A 24396-nucleotide genomic window follows, 5' to 3' on the forward strand; every position below is an offset into this window, starting at 1 on the left:
AATCTGCTAAATGAGAATGGGTAATCAGACCATAAATTGTGGTGATGGGGGTTGACTGCGACCGTGCGGACGTAAATGACATATCAGAGGTTTGAGAGTGAAGCTGTGGCTGCTGCCTGTGTGGGTCAGGCTTAACATAATCAAAGCCCAGCCAACTGTAGCATGGCTAATCAGGGGCCCGGTAGACGGGCCATGCATGACAGCCAATTACACAGCAGCCAGGTCTGCTCCATCACATCCTGCTCACTTCCACACAGCCCCCTAAGTAGTTGTAACACCGGGGCCAGCTCGCCGCTCTGCTTTAGCAGCAGGAACAATGGGTCACTCTGTGGTACAATAGACGACACAAGGACCAAGAGCAGGAGGGTGCCAAGTCATGAATCTTTGAACAGGTGCTTTTTGTTACAATTACAAAACTACACCCTTTTCTGACAAATAATACATGAACAGAACAATGGTAAGATGATATTAACAGTCTGTTCTATCTTAGCCGACAGCTTTCAACAAAGCATTACATGTAACTTGTGCTAATAACAATTAAACAATTAGTTGATTGACAGACTTGTATTTAATCCAAATTTATCAATTTTAGGAATTTCCTAATTAGAAGCTCTTGATGATTAATTAGATGAGTTGATAGCTTGGTGGAAAGAAAATTAATACCCAACAATTGTGATATTCAAACACTTGATAACAGGATTTGATTTTGTTCACATATTAACAACAAGCAATTTGAAGATAACAGCCTACAGCCTTATAGGTAATTAAAAGAAAGGTTAAACCATTTTTGAAACATTGCTAAAAAATGTTATTAAAAAAAAGCAGGCATGGTGTTAAAGTCATTTGAAACTGAAAACAGTCAATAATTGGAGATGTTGTAATAACCATTAAGGGGTAGTTTTATTTTGTGTATTTTGCTTTTATACCTTTTATTTTTTATTTTATTTTACTGTTGGCCTGACAAATAAAACAAAAATCACGTATAAAATGACTATATTTAAGAAAACAAAAATCACTTATAAAATGACTATATTTAAGATGACTTTTAAACCAGTTAGAGAATACAATACAAATAGAAAAAGTACAATTAATAACCAAATAACAATTACAGCTTTAACCATAAACAGAAATACTGTATATCTCATTATTTAAAGTACTATGTTAAACTTTTAATTTGTTTAATTATGTGCAGTCAGTGCAGGGTCTAGCTGGATTACCTGGTTGTCTGTATGGTTAACGGTGAAGTATCCCACACAGATGATGACATCGTGCAGCAGCTCTTCAGAGGAGTGCTGTGTGCAGTACCAGAGCAGCGAGCTGACGATGTGTCGGAAAGCCAGAGACAGGCCCTCGGCTCCTAGCACAGACTGACAGGTCACAGACAAAACACATGTTTTACAGTTAATTATGCGTACATTGTCCATGTTTGTGATTACAAAGAGCTCAATACAAAAACAATACCACGTAATGAATGACTATATGTTTTGCTGTTGGGAACATACATGGTGTAAGAGTACAAGCAACTCAACCGGGGATCCACCATAAAACACCCCAATCCCGCTCAGAGATGAGACGCTAGGAGCAGCTCACAGACAGTATTTATTAAACATGTCAGTGTGACAGAGCACCATAAGATCATCACTATTCCTCTAGAAGTTTGGGTGGGTTAGCATTTGAACATCCTTAAAAGCAATACCTGAAAATAAAAGGCTGTTTTCAGGCCTCATAACACATGTAGGCGACATATTCAACTCATTGAAACATTGAAGCTAATGTCAAATGAACCAAAAGCAAAATGGTATTTAACAATAAACAAAGAAATGACAAGGCAAACAGGAAGGCCGCAAAGCAGGGAGGAAAATACATTTCTGTTTTACATGTATTTTGAGGATCACACATTTGTTGCTGCATATTCTGCAAACATCACAACCAGAGAAACATTTCTGAAATTCCTCTAAACATTTACAACCTAAATTCTGATCATCCATCAACCACAGCATATTTTAGCTGGTACTGTGCAGGTAATGAGAAACACAAGGTGATTACAACTCTGGGCCAAAAAAAGAAACATTATTTAAAATGTTCATAAAACTCAGGCCGTGAAACGCTTTCATTTCCACCTGTTTTGAGTTGCCAGAATGTGGCAGGTCAGTGAGAGGAAGCCACTTCAAAGTAATAACCACAAGACATTAAAATAATTAACGGCATTCTGGCTTGCTCTCATGCCGTTGCGTCTGTGTGGTGACTTCGCACAGCGAGGCCGTCTCCATCTCCTCTTCCTCAGGGTGGGTAATGTACGGCCCTGCATACAGTGATAATCACTCGTGCTTCAACCTAACGGCTGACTCGTGGGCTCTCCTCAACCCCAACAACTGACCCGGGGTCAGAGGGCACCTGTGTTTATGTCCACAGGTCAGCTGTGTCCTGAGGAGAGTAACTTGTCTTCCAAAGGCTCTGAACAAAAGGAACCAGCATCAATCTGATCATGTTTACAGATTTATTAGATCTAGTGAGGATAATATAAATATTTGTAGGCACTTTTTTGACAGGACAAGTCATTTGAATGACTCTTTTTGGTTGGTTAAGGTGAAGGGACAACATTATTGTCTTGCAAACAGCAGTAGTTTAAAAAAACGTGATGGTTTATCTACAAAACAAAGACAAGTAATTTGTGACCAATAGCAAAATCTGCTAGATCTTTAAGGAATCTTTATTTTTTTCCAAGTAAAATTAAAAAAGATAAAATAATTGGGAAAATACCTGGAAGGCGGATAGGTCAAGCAGGGCAAAATTGTTGAGGAAACGGATGCCTTGCAAAGCCACCTGGATGACCCCGGGGCCGTAGGGTTCCTGGCTCTGGGAAGAGGACTCGGGAGAGAAACTGTGCAGCAGGATACAATACAAAGTGTGGACCACTCCCACCAGGTCTGTGGACCGCAGCAGGGCCGTCAGTCCAGTCGGGTCCTGACGTTTATTGTCAAATATACTGGGAGCACTGGAGAGGAGGAGAGGGGAAAGTGTGGGGTCAGCCAAAGCAACAATAAATGTTATGGCTGCTCAATGAAATGTTGTCAACTTGCATGATAAACATATCACAAAGACTGCGGGGACCCAGATTGCACTCGGGGATCTTTTGAATAATTTGAAAGAAGGAATTAATAGGAAAACTGCACTTCAAAAGTGTAACATTTGTATTATTTTGTGTTCAGGTAAATATTACATTTGTTCAATAAAATAATGTTTCCTCTTGTTTTTTTAAATGTAACAAAATGTTAGCAGTACAGTATACTGTAAGAAGCAGAAAGGTGGCACTGAGTTTTTGTAAGTAATCGATAGCTTGATATTTTAAAAAAAAGCAGACGTGTTGCATATTTTCCTTATATTGTACAGCCCTGCTGTAAGTATTACCTGACTGAAGTTACTGCTGCAAGTTTGCAATGTGTAACATATTAAAATGTTGGCTCCAATCTTCTCCCTATGTTCATCTTTAGCTCTTTCTGTGCGTTTGTGTATTTATGGAATAACAGTTATTAAGTCTTTGCATGCAAGAAGCTTGACTCTGTTTGCCCTTTTGACTTAACTAGTAAGATTTACTGCAAGCCACTTTGGGTTCAGCTGAAGAGTGGGACCTTAAAGACTCACGATGGTCTTTTCCGCTCCCGCTCTAGCTTGAGTAAACACAGTTAATGCCGTGACGTGAAGCTCATGGCAGCGACTTCAAGCTGGCAGATAGTACTGAGCTGCCTGACAAGGTGCTGAGAGCTCTGGCACATTTAATCAAGGCCGGCCTGAGAGGATTCAAGGTGATATGTTTGTTTGATTCCAACAAGATGCCACCTTGTTGGTTGAAGGGATTGGTAACATCATCCTTTGACTGAACGTAGCATTTAACAACAAAGCCAGAGATAACGCTGGCTGGAAAGAGAAGGTGCTTTAATTACAAACATGACAGTATGGGGAAGAGGATTCAGTCTAGTTCCTGTTTAAGGAAATGTGTCATGCATGGCGCTTCAAAAAGATAGACATTAAGGTGAGGAATCTAAATCATAGAACTATGAACAGTTACAAACTTTAACAAAACAAAATCTGAAATAAGTTCAAACGTATTATTTAAATCATATCAGTGTCTGCACCGTCACCTGGACTAAAATTACATCAGTATCGGACATTAAAAAGAACCCTGCTAAAGAAAATGAAATGAACTAATGTAATCAAGTAGTTAAATATACTTGGTTGCAATTCAGAAGACTCCCTTTAAAACCTAGGCTAGTAAAGACACAATTTAAGAGTACCGCAGCACCAGCTATGATTTGCAGCCATGTAGAATGGAGGGTGTGTGACCTCTGGATGGATCTTACAGTGCATGCTGATACTTGATGTTAGCCAACAGGCTCTGCGTGAAATATGCTGCTAGGCAAGAACACAGCCTCCTAATGCCATTATAATCCCCTGACACAGCAACTGGCATGGCCAAAATATTCTACGAGCCCACTGAGCATTCGTATATATGACACACGGAGAATCTTGGCAGAGCGGAGCTGCTGGCTGCAGTATTGATCATGAAACTGGGCTCACTTAACCTGAAGAGTTTGACACTATGTTTTCTCACAGTTATTCAGTGACAAACATGCAGTCGTGCTGTAGCTGTCTCCTACTGTGAAGCAGCTGGTCATTGTTACTGCACACTGGGCGCTTTAAACAAGATCTTTAAGAAAAGTGGAGGAGTTGTTATGAAAGAAAACATAGTTTGCTCAATTGTTACTTAGATTCTGTATGACAAAGTTCCTTCCAGTTCAAAGTTCAGTGTAATGCGCGACATCAAAGCATATCTGGCCCTGGTAGCACGGTCAGCATTTTAAGTGAGGAATTGTGCTAGTGATGTCCCTTGGTGTGACTGTGTGCGTAGCCTCTGTCAGCGGCGCCACTGAACCTCTCTGAGTGGAGGTCACTGTAGCACACGTGGGTGGGCTCCCCCCACGCTGCAGGCTACGGTTTATAGTGAGTGACAGAGCGCTGGGTCAAGTAGATGCCTATCTCTATCTGCAGTAACGACAGCTTAGCTAGCTAGCTGGCTGGCTGGCTGGCTGGAGGAAACGACCTGCTGGCTGATTGCAGAGGAACCACAGTCTTTGTTTGAGTAACTCGGCCAAGTTTATGGAACCTTGTGACATTAAAGAACTGACAGCGACTCGGTCTCCGTCATTTAACGCACAGAGAAAGGTGTGTGTGTGTGTGTGTGTTTGAGGAAGATCAAGAGATCACAGAGATGTTTGTGCTGTGAAAGAGACATGCTTACCGTCCAGTTACGACAAAACACAGCCTACACATGCTGTGCAGCAGAGCTGAGGCTTGCTGGAGGAAAGCGGACACCTTGGGGTGCTCGTCCACAGGACCTTGGATCGACAGGAAGCATCCGTACAGCTTGTCAATCAAACTCATGTTTACTACATAGCTGGAAGAAACACACAAAGAGAAAAGAACACAATTTGGTTAATACCGTTTTCCCCAAATGTTTAAAGAAAAGTGACTTTCCTTATAAAAGCTCATCTCACACAGGCAAACAAAGGCCTTTACTGTGCATACTTCTACAGCTCTGCAGCTGAAAGCGGATACCTCACCTAAGCCCTCCACCCCCTGCTATTACTGCGATATCTCCAATTTGTCTTTGCCAATGACAGGTCTCATGATCATGTTCCCTGTACTCTTTCAGCCACAAATCACTGCTAATAGTGTCATTAGAGGGCTGTTGTGGCCCCTGTGCCAGCCCAGCTCGGGGCCCTTGACAGTCTGCTGACCTGGGGCCGTCTTCTCACAGCTCTGGTGTGCTTGGACCTTCGGGCTCAGCTCAGGCTCCAGCAGCTTACGGAAATCTATCGAGTAATACAGCTGCCAGTTAGGGCCTTTCTAGTAGCTGATGTGATCACCGTCTTGACTCCTTGCTCCTTTCACATACCTTTTCTGTTAGAACTGTCACTCATTGAGGTCCTCTTAAAACAGGTGATTATGACCGTTTCCAACCTCCACTGAAGGTCACCTGACACTTGAACCAAGTCCCTTTGTTTTGACTTGATCCTCTTCCACAGCTTTACTTGGGTTGAAAGGATCTTTCCTCACACCAACTGCTTTGTTCAATGCCTGCTCTGTTTGACAGCCTGCTTGGTGGTCGAATTGCCACTCGTCTTAACATTTATGACAATGATAGGGTACTAAAAGCACTGAAAGTCAAACTGACAAACTGGTAATGAGAGGAAAGGAAACGGTGATCTCCTCTGTATGTGATATATGGGTTTACATAATGGGAGAGTGTTGCACAAGCTAAAAATGTTTTGATCTTTTGTCCTTCCTCACTAACATATACATTTTAGAAGGCAGTTAAGGTAAATCTTGAGCCTGTACTTGGGATTACCGGTCTGACGACACCATTTTTCTCAGGCCCTCCCCTGTCTCCAGGGTTGCGACTGGGTCAGTGGATGAGAGCGGTGGGCCTGTACAGCTGCTCTGTCCGAATGAATCATGGCTTGTGGGAGGGACGGTAAAGACTGCACTCTTCCTCAAAGCTTCATCAGGTTGGGCCTGCCTTTCTTCAAACCCACATTTCTCCAACACAGCCCCAACTCCTACAGCCCAGACCCACATGGCTAAATCCAACGCCAGGTTCAAGGAGACCTTTCAAAGCTTTGGAAGTCTCTCTTTGTTTATGCTACCTTGTGCCCCCCCCCTCCTAGAAAAGGATTTTACTTCTAATGTAGCGTGGAAAGAGTACCAGCTGGAAGGATGCCAGAATCCATGCTCATTCTCACACTACTCCCTTTCTAACAAGACACCAGTTGGAACATTTCCAAGAGATCTGACATTTTGTCAGCCTATACTTAACATAAGGCACGCTGTTGAGGAAATCAGAGGTTGACCAACTCTAAACCCAGTGAAAAGGAGTGGAGGAAGGATGTACTAAAGGAGGTAAAAAGGTCATGAGATGAGAAAAGAGGTGCGCTGAAGGAGGAGGAGAAGCAGTGTGGGCGTAATACAGTGCGTTGGAAGGAGAATACCTGATTAGGTCCTGTGTTCGAGTGTTGAAGGAGTCTGTGGCAGAGCTCTTGACCTTGGCATCTGGGGAGGATATCCGTGTGATTTCGCCTTGTCCAGACTCAGAGATAGGAGGCCACAGGGACCCCAGGATGGTAGCAATGGTCTGCAGCAGGCCTGTCGTCAGACCGTCAAAGACTTGTTTGTTCACACTGCGCCCAAAAATAGATTTGTCCTCATCAGGGACAAAAATCTGCAAGAATGGATGAAAACATACTTGTTTTATCAAAGGAAGTCTATCTATGATTGATATATGATCTAATATTAAATGTAATATTTAAATATAATTAATAAGCCTATTATTTATGATAAACCCTGATGCTGACACATTGCATAAGTAAACTGACATTATATCAACAGAGTTTGAGAAATAAGCAAAAGGGTTTTCCCATTGTTGGCTCAATACAAAGTTTACTGAGTTTATTAGTCACTGACTGTGGGCCAAGACATTGTAATTACCCTCCTGTGATTTGTAATAGCCACAATAAAAGAATATAGCAGCTGTTTACGACATTTCCTCAGCCACACAAATGACAAAAAAAGCTGGTGTAAACAAGTAAGCATGTTCTATAAATGAGCTATATGCTGACAAGACTGAAGCCCAAATAAAAAAAGGTTTAAGACTAACTTCCTGTAACAGACAAAAAGAGATACAAGTTTAAAATATAGTGCTACTGTGTAACGTGGGGAAAACGTTCTCATTTGCTCTAATGGTTGGGGTGCACGCTGACAGCATAGGTAAATCCACCGACATTCTCCACAAATCTAATTAAAAGGGTACATGCTCATATGGCAGTTCAACCCCCACTGCTTTACTCTATTGCTCGCACACACGCATACCAGGACATAGACATACACATGAATACACGCACTGAATCAAGAAATAAAAGAGAAAAACATGGTTGTGCATATTTTTAAAACTTTGTGGTATTACTTTTAATCACAACCGATTAAAACAAAGTGTGCAGGAGCTTGTATAATTTGTTGAGCCAGATTGTTAATCTGCATTTAACACATGGAGAACAGTTAGCCTGTCTCCCATAGTGCTGTTGGATATGTCAGTCAGCAGAGCAGCTGCTGGGATATGTTTTATATAAACTGAACCATACAGGCCAACCTCTCCCTGTGTGCCCTAAGGAAATATGACTGCCTTGGATTGGAACTCACTCACTGGACAAGGAAGCCCCAGAAGAGTTCATGCATGTACCACAGCCCTGCGCCTGTGCCTTGTCCTGTCTGTGTTGTGAGTGTAGGCGGCCCCAGCGCGCCGCCACCGTTAGATGTTTGGAGTGGGCTGATGTTTACAGTCCTCCTTACAGAGTGCTGAAGGATATGGGCTGACATGTCGCCGCAATGCAGCCTGCCTGCGCTCTCACATTCCCTCAGTCGAGAGGCATCAGTGCAGAGGTTGGGAAACAGTTTGTTACTCGCTAGCTTGTGTCCTGTCTTTTATTAACACTGTGGCAGGCACAGACACCAGCAAAAAGGGAGGCTTTTTACAGCGGTCGGAACACGGTATATCAAAAGATAAATGCTAAGAAAGTAGAAAGGCTTAATAAAAACGCTAAATGTTTGTGTGGCAAATGATTGGCCACACGTTGAATACCATGTATCTAAACTTTATACACATTGAAATATTAATATTTGTATACGCATTGCATTATAAGTGAAATGTTTGGCAAATTAGGTCTTGCTATGTCATGTGCTGGGAATGCATAGACTTACTGTTAGCTGATGTAGCAGCAGGTCCATGAGGAGCGCTATCTTGTTGCTGAACAGCACATAGGAGCAGTTGAGGGGGCAGCAGGAACATGCCAGGCAGTAGATATTTACAGCAGCACAGAGGGATCTAACACAGAAAGATGACAAAAAGTTATTGATCACAAGTTAAAAAATCAAAGATAAACACTACTACTTGTAAGAAAATGTCTAGCCCTGGGCACTGACAAGACTATCTGCAGTCATCAGGAAGCCAAACACACTCTCCTGTATTTGTGGTTCCTTAAGGGTGTAGTTTGTCTTCACAAGTCAGAAGCATATCTCACTGACAGCGCGAGTAGGGAAGCTGATTTGAGGAATAAAACACTCATATCAGCTACTTATACAGAGCCTCCCCTCACTACAACCACCTTCAGAGGAGCTGAGCGCAATCTCAGTCCCATCTTGGCTGAGATGGCGCAGCGTTTCCGCTGGAGAGATAAAACTACTCCTCTCAGCAGCTCCTCACAGCAGCCAGGCAGCGAGCAGTGCTGAGGCAGTCAGCATGCCTCTGTATTATGTCTGCTCTAAAACAAGCCCCAGAGAAGATTAATGCTTCAGATAACTGACCGATCCTTCTGCTGTGACTACTACTCCCCCTCGCCCCTATTTCATCAGTTAATATTTTCTGACAACTGTATATTTTAGCCATTGGCGGTATGGCGTGTCCTATCTGCTCACTGGAAGAAAGTAATCTGCCTCTCCAGTGCCTAAAGTAGGCCATGTTTATTTCAAATGGTAAACATTTTGATATCTACCGAAAACTTCACATCTGCTGTGCGTTTTCGGTCAAACCACGCTGGCATAGGAAAGGAAAATAGATTAGGCTGAGGCAGACCCAAGTCTGTCAATAACTTCCTCTCCATTTGCTCGTGGGCGGATCAGTCGTTTTGCTGTATCATTATTGACATTGCAGAGTAAAGCTGTCAGACATGGAATGTGGTGTTAATGTGAGAAGCACTATATTTTGAATGATCGGATAGTGTCCAAATCTGACATCAAACCCGGCTTCGTCCACCTGAAAACAATAACAGATCAGAGCCCCCTTGCAAATTGTTAATGTCCTATATGGCAGCTATATTGACAGTAATTTTATTAAAGTATAAAGGCGCTGGAAAAAGTTAAGCCATAATGGTTGAGTGCAGTGATTAAGCAAAAGGCAAGGTAACATGAGATCCCAAACTAACTATGCTGTGTGCAGCCATGCTGCATCGAGACTCTGGAGAACATGGGACAAAGTTCAGCTTCTATGAAAATACCAAAACAACAACTCAACTGCTTTTCTTTAAAAATGTTTTATAATTACATGCTTCACACAGCTTATGAAATTCAAGCTTTGGTAGCTGACATTTACATTCCTCCAAAGAACAGGATTTACTTTAGCAGCTTTAAGTCACTGGCATGGTATTTAGGATCCTTTGCCTGTTGATGAAGTAGGGCACAATAGTAGGGATATCATATGACCCATTATAGATATGACTTTATATAATGATATAATGACATTTCTGCTTTAGAACGACCATCTATAATTCATCTTGATCAATGGTAGCAGTTCATGATATACCCATCACAATGGAGATTTGGTGACAATTGTTTGTTATAAGTATTTTACAAAGTATACCTGGGAGGCAATAGTGTCATCATTTCTTTTCAAACATCCTTGGAGTTCTGCCATGCAAGTCCCTTAATGGGTTATAACATCGTTACTTCAAAAAGAAATGAAGAAGCAGCAATCTTCTTTGAACTTCTTGTAAATACTTAGAGAAAATGTAGAAACTGGTGAGGCAATGCACTCTTTCTGACTCTTATAAGGCTAACATGTCCAAAAAGTGACAAGGACTACTCATAAGGTTAGGGTTACATTGGTTACTGTAAAAGATAAACCTTTATGAGTAATAAGTTATATATTATTACAAAATAACAGAGGACAGTAAAGTGTTACACACCAGTGATGTTAGGGGATTTTAATATTTTAATTCAAGGCATGCCTGTATTTACTCTACAACCTGACAAGCATATACTAATTAAATCACTTGACTTCTGTCAAGACGGATCGGCCCTCTGGCTTTACAATCGACTCACTCAACTGCTCATGTAATGAGCATGCAATTGCTTTGTAACACAGCTAATCAGGCTTGTCTTTGGTCGTCTCTGAACAAATGAGGAGGCTGTCAGAGGCATGTTTGAGTTATGCCCTTACACCAGCTTGTACAATGAACCATCACACTGATCTGTCTTTGGTTTCCTCCCACATAATTGAGCTTGATGAGCATGACACCTGATAGTCCGCCTTCTCTGGGATTCTCACTATCTCAGTCCCCCGTCAATGACAGCCCCAGTCAAAGATTTTGCAGAACCATTTTGTAAAGGGCCCTGCCACCCTGTCTCATGTTGCACAAAAAACTTGGTGCCAGTCTATCTGAACACGAAGCATTCCTTTACCACCAATATAAGGTTCATACTACACAGATTGTCCTTAACATGTTTCAAAATGACCAAACAACTTTCCATCCAGTGAATAAACAGTTCATGAAATATTTTTTAAAGACAGCCTTGAGAAAGGAGATTGAAATAAAGAAAGAAAGTGAAATGCATACAATGAATGATGTAATCTGCCCACCTATAATAAACAGTTTAACCTCAGGCAGCCAGGGAATACCATTTTACCTGTAAAGCTTTTTAGATCTATAGAAAAATGACGCAAAGAGGTGGAGTGATGGAGCACATCTGATCCTGTCTCGCCTCCTGCAGCCCTCTGGGGGCTCTGCCTGGGTGGCCAACAGCCCTACACATGATAAGGTGGAGGCTTGGGAGGAGGGGGGGGGTGTGTAACTGACCTCTGAATTTGAACTCTATTTTTCTTTTTATATAACTTAATTTTAGGCTAGACAAAAAGTCTAAAGAATAAATTGTCCACAATAAATCAAGAGGTTTCCTTAACTAACTGCCTGAATAACTTTCAAGCATAAATGAAAAGGTAAAACCCAAAACAACAAGGTTTCCCGAGCAGAGATACACAGTTATGGATTTTGTCCATATTTCAACATAAAGTCAGCTATTATAGTTAATAGCCAGCGCTCAATTCAGTTGACAGCAGCACAACAAGCCTGTAAAAGCCTCTTTATGCTTTTTGTCACTGACTTATCAACCCTGAGATCTGTGCTCCTCAACCTGAGTCTCACATTTCTCGCCCTCTCTGTGCGTTTCCTATGTGCGCAGTCAAGCCTGACTGGAGCAACGCTGAAGAAATCTGACCAACTTCCAGATCAGGTTGAGTCCCAGCCTCCTAAACAGGGTAAATTTGTGTTCAGGGGAAGAAAAAGAATCCTAAGCCAAAAAGAAGGTGAGGAGCAAATCCATTTCCTTGTGCTGTCAAACAATCCCTTCATTCACTGCTATCTAAATGACATTTAATTTGATTCTGCTGTTGATCTCTCCGATACCCTGAGTGCTTCCAAGACATCTACTCTAGCTGTCGGGCCACACTGGCCAGGTATGAAAGGGAAGAAATCTGATGAGCCGTCACACAGCATCACGCACAGGAGCATGAGTGCGTGCACACACACACACAAACACACACTCACAAATGGTGGAAAACATCCTGAAATAATACCACAGGTAGCAGGTCTGATTTCACAGGATACACCAGGTCATGTGAGACAGTGGTGGAAATACAAATTGGGTTAACACGCAACGTCCAACAACCTCCTCTGGAGATCACTTGTCAACATACAGGACAATCAGCACATTAGAATATATAATTAGGAATACGATTTTACTCTCCAAATAATCATAGATAAAATATATACTGCCTGTTTTTTTTTTTTTACATATTGTGTTTTTTTTACTCTAAATAGCATGTTCATACTTAGTTATTTAAAATGTTAAATATGTAAGTCTATTCTCTCCACTTGAGCTGCACTATACTTCTGCTGCTGTAATAATGTAAATGTCCCCGTTTTGGGACAAATTAAGGAATTCTGAGCGTCCATGTTTTCTTTGTTAATTGGCTTTTAAAAGCACAAGTTGTCTACAGACAGATGCTGAGAGTCCAGTGCTGAGACCACTTACGAAAAGTACCAACATTTCGCTTAGGAAAACATAAGGACAGCCAAAATGATAACCATCTTAACGATGGGTTTGGGGGGAAACTGATAATATGAAGTTGTTAAAATGTTATATATATATTTCTTCAAACCAAAATACCGAACGTCAAACCAGAATTGGTCCCTTTATTTATTTTGTCTTTACTAGTTCAGGGGTCGGGGTCAAAACAGATCAACTATAGTACAACACTACATATATAAGTATTCATTTATATTTAGTTCACCTTAATAAAAATATGAATAGAATATCAATTTAAAAAATGCCAACAATTCACTGGTCTCAGTGTGTCAAATAGTTACTGATTTACTTAGATGATTTTTTCAATGGCAGTTTTTTGTATATCTTATAGTTTTGGTTGTGCTAACTGTATAAAACAAATCTGTAGACGTCTCCCTCAGCTCTGGGAACTTAGGGTTGACAACTTTGTTTTACCATCTTCGGATATTTATGAAACAATGACTTGTGAGAGTAATCGACAGATTAATAGTAAATTGCCGCTCATAAATAATAAAGGCCATGAGTATGGATTTCAGAGAAAAATAAGGAACATAAGAACAATCTAATTCACTTTTAAAATGAATATTAAGTAAAATGAGTTTTGCTCACAAAAAACAACTAGATGCAAACTTTTGGGATGTTGTGTGTTTTGTGAGACATCATCGCTCCAGCTGAAGCTAATGATAGTGGCTGCATAAACTCTGATCTAGACATTCCAGTGACCACAGGGTTACACCAGGACATTAGCGGAGCCTCGCAGAGGAATTAGCTCATTAATGTAATGGTAACAATATGGAATCAGCCTCCCCAGGGAGAGATATGGCAGGAGCATCTCCGCAGCTGCCTTTTTTGTAAATCACTCAGCTTATCTGGTAGGAGGAGGTGATCAATACAGCAGCATCACTGTAAACAGATAATGTAGCGCACTCTGGGGTGAGCGTCTGCATAGCAGCCCATTAGGCCACACAGCCATCCAGATGACGGATGGTGATAAGTAGACAGTCGGCCTGCGTCCTTGTGTTGCATCTCGTCACCAGCTCCAGACTACACCGACCTGACCGAGGACCACTACAAGGTTGAAGTGTGATCTCTCCTGCTCTTTACACGGTTTCCAACACTCAACAAAAAAGTCTGAAATTATTTTTGAATTATGAAATGTTGAAAGGTGAACATGAATCCACGAAAATAAACTACCTATAATGTACATACCAGGTTGTAGCTTACAACTGTACTGTTATATATACACTATTTATCAATCCTCACTACAGAACATATTGTAAAGAATATACGTGGTCAGGATGAATGTCTCATGGTGCTGGATTGATGTGTTCATCAGGGGCTTATCTCCGGTTCAGTTCTCGGCTCTCAGCTGGAAAAGCTCTCAAGGGTCCATCAGTATTATCATCATAAGACTAAGGGATAGGGAAGCCGATGAACCATGCATCAGGCTTGTTTCTAAAGATGCTACTGCATTTAGCTCTTAGGCCTTGAACACCGTAGTGTGTCTGCTGTTTCCTCATAACTCACTCCACAGTTTGCTTGTGTAAGCGTGCATAGGACAGAAAGACGAGAGTTTAGTCTTCACCTGATGATCCTTCACCACGGCAACATGTCAAAAGAAGTCTTAAAAGCCAAGGAAGTATTGTTGCACTTAAGCCAACACGGCGTCATGCACGGATGTGCAAACAAACTCTGCAAACAAACGCTTTGTCCAAAAGACAGTCGCTCCATTTAAGATAATAACATTTCTTCCAAATCAGAAGTCTGCTTGAAATTCCCTCAGATTACAATGATTGAGGAAGAGAGAGTACAACAAAATCAATATACATGTGATGCCCTTTAAAAGCCTTATAAATATAAGAAGCATTTGTCCATTAGCAGAGATTCAGAGACCAGTAAATGCTAATGAATGGGAGTGCAAGGCCATTCGAGTCCATTACAGAGTCCCACTAGTGAGTACAGCAGCCTCTCTGAGGTTATCTACTGGCAGGCTGTGCACACACCAGACCCACAACTCAGAAATACTCTGCACTCTAAATGATAGATGGGACACATGTGCTTTTTGTGTTTCGAGAGAAAAAAGAAGGGACACAAATTGATTACGGAAATGGAAACACTCTCCATTTCTAGAAGGGCAGTGCTGTTACTCATTAATACATTTGAGGATATTTATTGAGATGAAGCAATTATATACAAGGATAAAGTAGGTTAGTTGAGATTAGCTCACTCACTTTGGGCAATTGCAAACACAATGACAAAGAGAGAGAGAAGTGTGTTGTCAGGAGGGTCAGAGAAAGAATACAGTCAAAGAGAAGTCTTTGAGAAGAAGGACTGTAACAGCTGTTTGAGGCCTGGTGAATGTATACAGCACCGAGTGGACAGACATTAAACAGTATGAGTGCTCCTCAGAAACGCAAAAATGAAAATCTACTATTTCCATTTTTATTCTTTCAACATTTCCACCTCAAGTGTGTTTGTACGAATACAAAGAGAGAAGTAGAACTGTGCTTACAGTTTTGGCAACGATTAAGATCAGTCATAAATAAACAATTCGAGTTTTACTTTTTTTTTAATATAGTTTACTATTCATAAAGTTATAAGTACACATATTTGACTTTTTCTTCTTTTGTGTTTTCATAATTTATTTATGTAAATTGTTGATAGTGGCTTTTGATGTATTAAGTGTAAGAAAAGATTGCATCAGATAATTGATTTATATTAGAGAACATTATTATTAAGAGGGATATATGTGATGTTATTTTCAGTGGGGCATCATGCAGGTGCTGTTTATCATACATGCAGGCTCACAGGGAATATCTGTCAATGCAGAACATCACTCTACACCTGTTTTCACCTTGACAATGAACCTAAATTTAGACTTTCACTTAGAGAACTCATGGCTAATCTCACGACTGATCTAAACAACAACTGGTTTCAGAAATCAAACTATTCGTATCATGTGCTAAAGAGACAGCTCACCCTGCTGGCTTGAAACAGAAACGTGATTAAGTCATGATAATAAACTGAAGGGCATACAGAGCATGCTTTCCCTCTTTTTTAAAGTAATCTATTTATGGTATGATGTAAGTATTTGAATGTGGGTAACCAGTACTCACTTTAGAGGAATACGAGGAACTGCCAGTGGGTGTGAAGCCAAGCAGTGACAACCTGCAGAATCTGTTCCCGAGCCGACAGGCCGCGCCAACCGAAGGCCAATGGTCTGCATTGTGCTGTTGAGAGAGAGAGAGAGAGAGAGAGAGAGAGAGAGAGAGAGAGAGAGATGAAGGAGAGAGAGAGAGAGAAGAAGAGAGGGCAGAGAGAGCGAGAGATAAGCAGATGAAGAGAGGATAGATAGAGGCGAGATAGAGAGAAGCTCAGAGAGAGAGATAGAGAGATAGAGCTATAGCTCTCTCTCTCTCTCTCTCTCTCTCTCTCTCTCTATCTCTCCTCTCTGCCTCTCTCCCTCCATCCCTGCCCTACCCTCCTCCCTCCACACGCACCTCCCTCCGAAGCCCATCAGACCAGAAAGCGAGATGGTGAAACAGAGGTACAGTCAGGGAGCGACAAGCCACAGGCTGGGCGGGGGATTACATGGCTCTCATCAGAGAGGGAACCTCTCTTTCTCCTACAGGGGCGAGGGACTGAAATCTGAAACAAAGTGATCCCAAAGGTATTCCTGTTTAATCTCAAAGTGCACAACCCGACTCCGCCCCACAACAGTCAAGTTTCAGTGAAAGGCAAATGCTCTACAGGCTCTAGTTAGCACTGGGGTGGTCTCTCAACGGATGTCCAAAGACTGAATAAAACTGAGAAAATACCACTTGGCCAAATAAAGAAGGGGGCAAGTGGAGAGCTACACATTTAGGACAATCCCTCTATTAGGATAGGATACAGAAAAACACTAGATTTCAAGTTGATAATATGGGATTTAAGAGCTATGTAATCCTGTTCAGAGACTTTTCATGGTTCAACCCTATTCAGGCATGACATATAAATCATAAAAATACTTAGAAGAGGGAAAAGTCAGTCCAGTCTGTAGAATTATGTTCATATGTTAATAGTTAGGTCCTGCTGTCCTGGGATGATAGAATATTTGGCCGTAAGTCAGATGTTGTTGCACAGTGTCTTATAAATCAACAAGTACAAAGCCAGGAGCGCGGCTGACTCTCTGGCGTGTTTGTGCCCGGGTGGACAGGAGGAGCGGAGCTGGAGGGGAGCTGCTGATGGAGGGCCTTCTTCACACAGGGGGCCGTGTTACACTGCAGGTCACTCCTACAGCTAATGAGGTTACAGGCTTGTCAGTGCTGTGACAGCACTAAAATCCAGCCACTTCACAGTGCTTTTGTTCCGCAGATGGGAAGTTGCCAACAAGCCTGAACACATAGAGAGAGAGAAGCGCTTTACCAAATTACAGATAAGCTCTTCATCTGTCATTCATTCCCGCTGCTGAGGTAACTGCTTCTCGATTCCGGTGTTAGACACACAGAAGACACACTGAACAATCATTTAAGGTTGGTGACAATTTTTTTTTATCAAACATGCCAAAGAACCCATGCCTTCAACTTGATGAGAAATGTCTCAAAGACTAAGCAGTGTTTGTAAAGGACCTAATTATAATTTCCTTTCTGTATGCTGGCTGCCATTTCCATGCCTAATCAATTGGGTCTCAGTCACTGAGCTTGGCTTAACCCCTCTCTTAACCCTCCCATCAACACACCTACCTAAAAGCTTCTAGGCAAAATGAGAAAAGGCAGCTCTTTCATAGCAGCTTATCAAATGGTATTAAAGGGGGTAACTGGGACCTGCCCAGTCCTGGCTGGGTTTCTTGGCTAGTCAGTTCCTTTTCTGCTCTGTTGACAGATTTATCTGTTGTGATGATGGAACAATACAAGTGAAGAGGATTAAGTTCAAACTACCAGACATACTATCTTGAGGTGGTCTATGCATGCAATGGTCCACAGTGAAAAAAGAAGGCACCAGAGTATTGAGGACACACATTTCACCAAAAACAAGTAAAAGTTTGTTTTGCATAATAAAACAGCTCTGAGGTTGGCCAATGTTGATCTTCTTGCTGTGAAAAGCAGTTGACTATCCAAGCAGAGGGTAAACCACATGAAGTGATGACAAATCCTTTATACAAACCCTACCACACAGTGCAACAGGCATCATGTTTGTATGTAATTACAGTGACAGAGAATGTACACAGTAAGCTACATTTGCATACAAACTTAACAGGATGAAAACAGTGTTTCCACCAGGTTCCACCCACTGTTTTTAAAAGGACACCCCAAAACGTTGGGAACTTGTTTGCAACCAAATTAGATAAGAAGATTAGTTATCAGTTTCTTCTATCAGCATTGAGGCTACATACTGTAGCTCAATTAGAAAGGTTGTCACAGGCTCACAGTTAACAACTAAACCAAAGGGGCTTTAGGATGCATAGTTGTTATCAAACTTCAGTAGGGCTAACAACCTTTTTTTAAATTACATTCTCATAAAGGAAGTTCAAGACATGACAAAAACGAAAATTAAAAGGAAAAAAAGTTATCAATAAGTGTGTGTTTAGTATTGTTCAGTGCATATGCAAAGACTCAGAGAGCTTGTTTTACTTTTAGAGGGTCACTGCACATATTTTACATGTCAATTTCAATGCAGGAGTACTACTTACATGTAGCCTTTGAAAACAACTGCATAATTTCTTATGTGGTCTGGGAAAAATACTAAAGTGACATACTCAACTGATTTTTACTATAGGCTAACCATTAACCCTTGCATATATTATTTGCACAAAACTAGGCTAAACATGCACTGGACCTTCAGTATCTCTAAATTAAAAGCACATAGATGCAACTCATATTTTTCCTGTGAGTAAGACAGCTAACATTTGGTTATTTGCCAAAATGTAGGAGTGTTCTTTTGAGTCCCTATCTGTCAGATCTTGGCTACACCCCAACAGAAGCTATAACAAAACACAGTAACAAGATGAGCAACTAATTTCCCTTAAAGGAAAAAAGAGCCATCACTAAGGGCAGAGCATTAAGACACAAGTGAGAAGGATGGCTCCTGAATTATACAACAGGGGGAATCTTATTCAATTATTGTCCAGGGTGACCATTGTTACCCCAGCTGATGGGAGGCCCGAAGCAGCTGGTAGTTCCTGCGACAATGTCCGCAGAGCAGCAGAGCAGCCAGATTGCACTCTGTAGTCTCCTCCCATCAGACACTTTAATTAAAGCAGAGAGGAGGGCACAGCCTCAGCCCTGCCCCACCAACAGATGGACAACAACTGGCAGAGTTCATTAAGGTCTCACTGCAACTTCAAATCAGGAGTTCACTCCTTCACAACTAAAAAAACCTAACAATGATTACCCTCTACTAACATGAATTTCATCATTGTGCATACAGCTTTATAGGAAAGCTTAAGAGAGGTAAACAAAGCTCCGGGGGCTGAGTCCACTGTAAACCACAACAAGGCTGCTGCAGTAAACATTTTAAGGTTGGATATAAACTTGTGTGTTTACAAGACATAATGGCATATAATTTCATGTGAGTGCAGGGCAAACATGGAAATGGATAATTCCACAAACTGTGTTTATTCTGTAAAATGAACAAAGATTAATCAAAGTTCTGTGTGGTGCAGAATTAAACCTCCCACAGAAACCACACACTGCCTCTAGTTGTAACTTATACACCAAGAAGCTTAGAAGTATTTCACTCTCCATTTGTCTTGTGGTGAGGAAAACCAACATGAGGTTATTGAGCAACAAAAGAAAGCCTACAATAAGAAAATACAATAACATTAAGAGCTAAAAACTTTGAGCTGATTTCCATTGATGTAAAGGTTAATTTTCTAATTTAATCATCTCATTAATCAAAATAGGCAGCATCAAAGAGAGTGATATTGAGGTTGGAAAACATTGAGGATAAAATGAACAATTGATTGATTAATTCAATATTTCATTATTCTTTAGATCAATAATCTTGTCAAAGAAAATGTCCAAAATAATGACAGATGTCGGTTAAAGAAGCTAAAAGGAACATTGACACTACCTCTTTTAAATAAATATATATAATTTTGTTAAATGTTATGCTAAATAAAGCAAGTAAATTTAGTAGCAAATACACAAGTTCTATATTAAAAATGTTTGTTAGTTCTACTTAATGAAGGGCTTCAGTATATCAAATAAAACTAATTTGACAAGATGAGAAATAAAAGAATCTGTCTGCTGTACATAACTTTGATTTTTTTTTACAAAAACTTAATAATTATCGATTAGTATGCATACAAGTCTAAGGTTTTGTAAGAACTGATTTTACTTTTACTACATTAACTGATACAAACTTTTAAAAGGTTTGTTGATGGTCAATTTCTAACACATAAGACCAACAATATGTTATTATTATTCACAGATAGCGACATCTGTTTTTATAACCTCAGTTTTCAGAAAACAATGAGTACTGTACAACACAGTACTAGTATTCTTATTAAATTATTGCAGAAGAACATTTTGCGTATGATGTTGGAAAACTGAATAGCTTATTGCTCAATTTTGCCGTCTTTGACAATTTTCTGACACTGTTGATCTGGGCTGTATCTGTCAGTCTGCTGGAGGCCCAGGCAGGAAACCTTGTTATCCTGCCACGCTGCCCTTAGCCTTCCCCCCATGTCCCCTGATAAAACTCCCAGAAGTCCCCCTGGTTGGCCCAACCGCGCTCTGACAGCTGGCAAATGAAAAAGTTAAGTCTTTAGCGCTCAGAGCACGGTGCTCCTGACAGTTCCTTACCTGTCATACATGTTGCCCTTTCCTGGACAGGCTTTAACTGAAAGCAGCGGTAAACACTTTGGGCAATATATAAATACAAGTGCTCAATAATAAGGAAAGAAAAGAGCAGCACATCGGGAAAATTGATATCCTCGATCACCCAGAGTAGAGAAAAAAATCAGGTTTGACACAAAATAAACCATTAGAGGCCACAGAGGGAGAGACACATCGGGGTCAGACACTAGACGTAGCCTAGAAAGCACGGGAGGAGAGAGGGGGTCCAAACAGCAGTGCAGGAGGGGGAGTGTCGGGTGTTGTCTAAGGAATTAGCAGAGAAAGTGGAGACTGAATCAGATATGGGGGAGAAAAACAAATCTCTAGGTGAGTCAATGACATGAGAGATGCTTGTTAGGTCAAATAATCTAAACGGTCCCGACTTGATGTGACTCAGGGGCCAGACAGCCATGCTGACGGAGACCCTATTTATTTGACTTTGTCCAGGGATTAGAGAGGGAAGTGCTCCCCAGGCTGTCTCATTGGCCAATCACATTCTTCCACTTAGCTTTGGGTGAGTTTTTCAGTAAGAAGCTGTTAAAGCAGAACTTGACAAAACAGTTTAAACATGTGCTTTTGAATCGAGGGGAAAGACAAAGCAAAAAGAGCTGCCTCCTTCCCAGTGACACCACTGTTGAATAGAGCACATCTACTGTGGCCCACTGACCTCTGACCTCCCACTGGGAGTATGTGGAGCTGAGGGGAGGAGCTCTCGTGTAGTGACAGCTTGTGAGCTACTCACATCACACCGGTCTCCTCCTCTCTCCTTACAGGACGCTCTGCCACCCACCTCAGCCACCTCTTTCTTTGCCTCTCAGGGGAAATTCGGTAATAGCCTCTCCAGCCGCCCCCCTCGTCACTGATGGGACACCATAATCTCTCTATCCTCACGCCCAGAGGCATGCACAGTGGGATGTTATGATGGCTCGAACCACAACTCGGCGGGAAATTTATGCCTCATTACAGGAAGTGGGGCTGTATATTCTCCTCATCATAAACATGGTGGCAGGTGTTTTAATTCCTCCTCTCAGTCTCAAATTGATGTGAGTTTTACTGTAAAAAAAACCCGTCATGCAACAAAACCCCTGGGACAGATGTTTCAAATCAAGTGTAGTTTAAAATGTCTGCCATCATATCTGACAATGTTATACACTGTATTATTCAGCTGTAAAGAACGGAAAAGAGAAAAGCCAAATCTCTGAAAAAATGTCAAATTTGCTTGCTTCAAAGTCTTGTGCATCCATGGCATTTCATCTGGAAATCCAATTTACTATTGTCTAAACATCTGAGTCGAGCAAGCCACATAGACACGAGACAATGCTTGCTCTCGTGCTGGGAAGCTCCTCTATTGGATCCATGTGCACAATGAAAACACAGTTAATCTGGTCTTCATTACCCAATAACCAAAGGCAAGTTGGTTCAGAGTAAGTGATACGCTACATTGGGAGGGTGAGACACAGAGAGACACAGCCAAACAAAACTCATCACCGAGACATGCCAAAGGGCTGGCATGACCTGTGCACGGCTGCAGACTGCTCAGTCCACAGACGTGCAACAGACATGACGCACCAAAGCAAATGTGAAGTGGTAACAGGCAACTTGGAAACAATGCGATAGACATTCACCGTAAAGAAAATAAAGGTAGTAGATACATAATAAAGTTTTGCTGATTAAACCAATTCCTTTTCAAATAATCAATACACCGATAAATGATACAAATGACTAAATCCTTACGTTTTCTGGGTCTACGTGATGCATTTGTTGCTCTACCTGTTTCTCTAAGATGCGAGAGATTTCTCCCAGTGTTCGGTCCAGACCGGACACTTTGTTGTTGGCCCACTGGCCGCTGTCCTGGCCCTGCAGCTGCTTCAAGAGGTCCTTCACCAGGCGCTGCAACCTGAACACACAACAGCCAACAGTTTATTATAAATCCATTTACTAAAACTAGTTCTGTATCCATGCTTCAATGCTTCTTCAGCCATCTTTGATCCACAACAGAAGAGCTGAAACTATTAGCTAGTTAAATGATTAGTCAATCAACAGAAAAATACAATTTGGATGATCAATTCATTGATTTAGTCATTTTTAGGAAACATTACAATAAAGTTCAGTTTCAACTTCTCTGATGATAAGAAACTGCTGCTTTTCTTTGTTTTTTTAATGAGAGTAGACTTAATCTATTTGTCATTTGGACTGAATATCACTGAAAAGGGTAAATCAAAAAACCAATGTGGATATTTTGTTAAGAAATAAATGTTTTAAAATGAACATGATTGAGCCTCTAATGTTTAAATATTGACCAGCTGTCTCTTACAGTACATTTAGGTTTTTACTGGTCATCCCGAAACCAAACAGTCTACAGATTGTCATCTTTGGTAAATTATGATTTTTTTACAGTTAAATAAGAAATAAACAAGTTTAATTTTAAATAGTATTATTCATGCATTTTGGAAAATTGTTAAACATTTAACAAATTCGATTCTCAGAATCTTCTTCAAAAAGATGAAGATTAATAAATTGTGAAAATAGTTAATAGTAGCAGCAACCTACACAAAAGATTTGTCAGAGTAAAATAAAATAAAATAATATGAAAGGTATACACTCACTTGGCCTTGTATGGGGAGTCGGGGACTTGCGTCTTAACCTCCATTGTCGTCTCGAATTCCTTCGCCCTGCAGAGGGAGGAGTCGGAAAAAGTCTTTGAATACCAGGACAAAAAATGCTTGGCCTGTCAGTAAAGAACACAACGGATGAAAGTGTGAAAAGGGAGAGAAAAAGTTCAAACTAAGTCTGTTTATTTGGCCTGTCAGCCACTCACCAAGTAACTGGGCTTAAAATAATCAGACACCGGCTCAGTAGGGACAAGTGTTTTGCTGCCATCGACTCATATTATGAAGACTTAATTCTACCTTTAAAATCCGCCTCAAGTTCTTCGCCTAACTCATTGTCAAATAAACAGTAAAGGGGGTTACAAGCATGCAACCCGTGTTTTGAATGTGTGACCTACTAAAAGGTCATGGTCATTAGGGGACTGGTATCTCTGTGGCATTACACCAACAGTCTGAGAAACTCAACCTGTGTGTGTGTGTGTGTGTGTGTGTGTGTGTGTGTGTGTGTGTGTGTGTGTGTGTGTGTGTGTGTGTGTGTGTGTGTGTGTGTGTGTGTGTGTGTGTGTGTGTGTGTGTGTGTGTGTGTGTGTGTGAAATTGGGTTGGGGATTCTATCTGTCACTCAGGTTTTCCCAGACATGATAAGTAACTATTGATCAGAGTTAGATTGAGCGCCTTCCGGTTACCCATCTCTACACTGATAGGATCAAACACTTCCTGGAAGACGACAGGTGGATTTGTCCCCAGCAGTCCCAAAGCCTTATCCACTTTTCACAATCTCTTGTATTCAAGGGCAGACATCTAGAGGCAACTGATAACTCAACTCACAGCTAGGACATCAAGTTACAAAAAAAAAGGTTGAATTGCTATGCAGCGCCAATGTTCTAGTGCTCAGACAGATTTAAGTTATACCGTAGAAGTTTTTTTCATTATGTTAATCGGTTATTTATTATCTGTAGAAATGTAGCCGTTATAGAACTCTTGTAAAGACTAAAATAAATAAAAGGAAGGTAACATTTAAACAAG

At 41.0% G+C, this 24396-nt stretch overlaps 1 protein-coding gene across 1 annotated transcript in view; it reads right to left on the reverse strand.

Annotated features, from left to right (window-relative positions):
• Positions 1-24396, reverse strand: part of scaper (S-phase cyclin A-associated protein in the ER) — a 65236-nt gene that overhangs the window by 6572 nt on the left and 34268 nt on the right. Inside the window, 10 exon segments of the mRNA XM_034141459.1 lie at positions 1218-1367; positions 2761-2995; positions 5297-5452; positions 7047-7276; positions 8809-8932; positions 16062-16099; positions 16102-16145; positions 16148-16175; positions 22533-22659; positions 23369-23434. Coding sequence (XP_033997350.1) covers positions 1218-1367; positions 2761-2995; positions 5297-5452; positions 7047-7276; positions 8809-8932; positions 16062-16099; positions 16102-16145; positions 16148-16175; positions 22533-22659; positions 23369-23434 — 1198 coding nt within the window.

The sequence above is a fragment of the Trematomus bernacchii genome, unplaced genomic scaffold (assembly GCF_902827165.1).
Source record: "Trematomus bernacchii unplaced genomic scaffold, fTreBer1.1, whole genome shotgun sequence".
In the NCBI taxonomy this organism is placed as follows: Eukaryota; Metazoa; Chordata; class Actinopteri; order Perciformes; family Nototheniidae; genus Trematomus; species Trematomus bernacchii.